This window comes from Argentina silus, assembly GCF_951799395.1.
Source record: "Argentina silus genome assembly, chromosome: 8".
In the NCBI taxonomy this organism is placed as follows: Eukaryota; Metazoa; Chordata; class Actinopteri; order Argentiniformes; family Argentinidae; genus Argentina; species Argentina silus.
In genome coordinates this window covers 13,839,218-13,841,846 of record NC_139662.1, presented here as the reverse complement: position 1 = coordinate 13,841,846, position 2,629 = coordinate 13,839,218, and the positions used below count along the sequence as shown (strand labels likewise).

General features: G+C 45.6%; 1 protein-coding gene across 3 annotated transcripts in view; it reads right to left on the bottom strand.

Annotated features, from left to right (window-relative positions):
• Positions 1–1,063: 1,063 nt before the first annotated feature.
• Positions 1,064–2,629, bottom strand: part of LOC310808124 (acylamino-acid-releasing enzyme) — an 8,171-nt gene continuing 6,605 nt past the window's right edge. For all 3 annotated transcript variants that reach the window (XM_083674825.1, XM_083674826.1, XM_083674827.1), the window contains 4 exons: positions 2,332–2,525; positions 2,136–2,238; positions 1,932–2,038; positions 1,064–1,534 (listed from right to left, as the gene is read on the bottom strand). In XM_083674825.1, the coding sequence (XP_083530951.1) occupies positions 1,426–1,534; positions 1,932–2,038; positions 2,136–2,238; positions 2,332–2,525 (513 nt within the window). In that variant the 3' untranslated portion in view covers positions 1,064–1,425. The remainder of the gene's footprint in view (positions 1,535–1,931; positions 2,039–2,135; positions 2,239–2,331; positions 2,526–2,629) is intronic.

Genomic DNA, 2,629 nt, shown 5'->3' with positions numbered 1-2,629 from the left:
GTGGTGTCTGTGTGTGTGGTGTAAGATGTTTGTGTGTGTGTGTGTGTGTGTGTGGTGTAAGATGTTTGTGTGTGTGTGTGTGTGTGTGTGTGTGTGTGTGTGTGTGTGAGGGCCCAGTACAACAGAGCTTATTACTGCGGTGTGGTGTAAGAGGCTGTGGTCACTCCCTCAGATTCCTGACGATCCCCCAGCGGAGGGTGAGAAGAGTAGGGAACACACACACACACACACAAACACAAACACACACACACACAGTATAAATTTTTCAAATATCACAACAAAGCACAATCATAAGACACAAGACAATACAAACAGCATTGAAGACTAAAGACAAGGGCCCTGTTCTAATACTATTATAAAACACATCCCTCCTTCCTTCCTTCCTTCCTCCCTTCCTTTTTTCCTTCCCTTCATTGAAGTAATCATTGACCGGCAATAGTATGGAGGATGAATTATGAAAGAAATATATAGAACTATTGTTTCTAAGAGTATAGGTGCTTAACAAATCATTCATAAGCAAATGCCATGTTAAAAAACACTGAAAATAGTCGAGGCACCAGATGCAAGAACCTGTTATAACAACCTTAATGTCATCAAACTTTGTCGCTATGATTTGTGAATATATCATGTAGGCCTTATGAAGGGTTTATGTAGGCTTCATAAACTCTTAAGAGCAGTAATTGGTTTTAAGTGGAAGCGGATGGTAAAATGAGCCGGGGTTGCCCAAGTACACATTATTGATAACCATAACCACATGTTAACAGACGACCATGAAACATGGCTAAGTGACAGCAGGTTGGGTTCAACCACCTGTAAATGATCAACATTTTCACAATCTTTAGAGGAACAGAAACAGTCAAATTCATACGCAGACAGACAGATTTGTTGTAGGGTCAAGCTAGGAGTCTAATGACAAAGAAACAGCCCTACTTCCCTTTGTGTGTACACATGTATGTACGTGTGTGTGTGTGTGTGTGTGTGTGTGTGTGTGTGTGTGTGTGTGTGTGTCTGTCCACCCTCAGATTCTGTCACATGTTTAAGGTCTTTCAACACAACAACAGGATGTCTGCAAAAAGTCTTTATCATGATGTCATACAGACCCTGACAGAAAACGTCAACAAGACAATACATCAACACACACTCAACAGCAGTGTATTCATGTTAACCACATGATTGAACAGTGAAAACAGTAGAACACTTGATAACACAAACCAGGAGAAAAAAGAACAGAAGCAAGGGAAGTGTTTATCAAACAACGATGAATAACAAGAAAAACTCAGATTTACAATATGCCTTAGTACACACTTTGTGTGTGTGTGTGTGTGTGTGTGTGTGTGTGTGTGTGTGTACGCGTGTGTACGTGTGTGTGTACGTGTGTGTGTGTGTGTGTGTGTGTGTGTGTGTGTATACGTAGGTGTGTGTGTCTCAGTGCATGTTGAGGTGTTGTTGGAACCACAGCCCCACATTGAGGAAGCAGTCTGCCTGTGTGTCCACGCGGGCCAGAGAGTGACCCTCCTCTGCATACCACAGCAGCCTGCGGAGGGCAGCAGAGAGCACAACAGCAGCTTAACATACACCCCCAAGGCAGGCCAGGAGTTTGACCCGACCATGTGATCTGACTAGGAAAAATGTTGGATTTTTGGTTCAATTCAAACTGTCCATGAAGCCTCCTCCAACATTACTGAGGACCAATGAGAACAGATATCATGCAGATGTCTATATATATAATTAAAATATAAAATATGATATAATAAATATAGAAGAGCTAGCAACACAAAGATTGTGGGCTCGATTCCCACTGGGACCATATATACAACAAATGTATGCACTCACTGTACTGTAAGTCACTTTGGATAAAAGCATGCTAAATGGGATGCAGTATTATGAGATTTAAACTGGATTTATCTTTGAGGTGCAGTTCCAGGCCTGACCTGACGGGGGAGCCCCTGCTCTTCAGAGCGCGGTACAGCTCCAGCCCCTGGTGGGGAGACACCCTCCGGTCTTTACCTCCCAACATCAGCAGAACGGGGGCCTTGATCTGGACACACACGCACGCATTTTATTCTGTTTAAAATATGTGTGTGTGTGTGTGTGTGTGTGTGTGTGTGTGTGTGTGTGTGTGTGTGTGTACTGACCTGAGTGGCGTGGACGATGGGTGATTTCTGGAGCATGGTAGCCAGAGCCTGTGGGGTAGGTAGCTGGTCATAGGAGTACTGCAGTCCCACTGAAGAGTACCGCCTAGACACACACACACATACACACACACACACACACATAAACAGAAAGGACAGCCAGCAGAACATCCATCCACCATTTGAGCCACAGCCTCACCAGTCCACGATGTCACTGGTCCCCAGTAAGGTGGCAGCGTTGATGACTGGGTTTCGGACTGCACACGCTCTGTAGAAGTCTGGGTACTGGCCAATCAGGTGGCAGGCCAGGAAGCCCCCGTGGGAGCCGCCCATCACCACCACCCTCTGGGGGTCAAGGGTTGCGTGGCTCTTCAGGGTAGAGAGCACAGCCCTCTGGGTAGAGACAGGCGCGGTGAGAATAGTTAGTCTGATAATGAGGTTGTCTCTCTGAATGCTTCAGGGCACCCCATTGGGCCCCACTCTCCATAGACCTTACA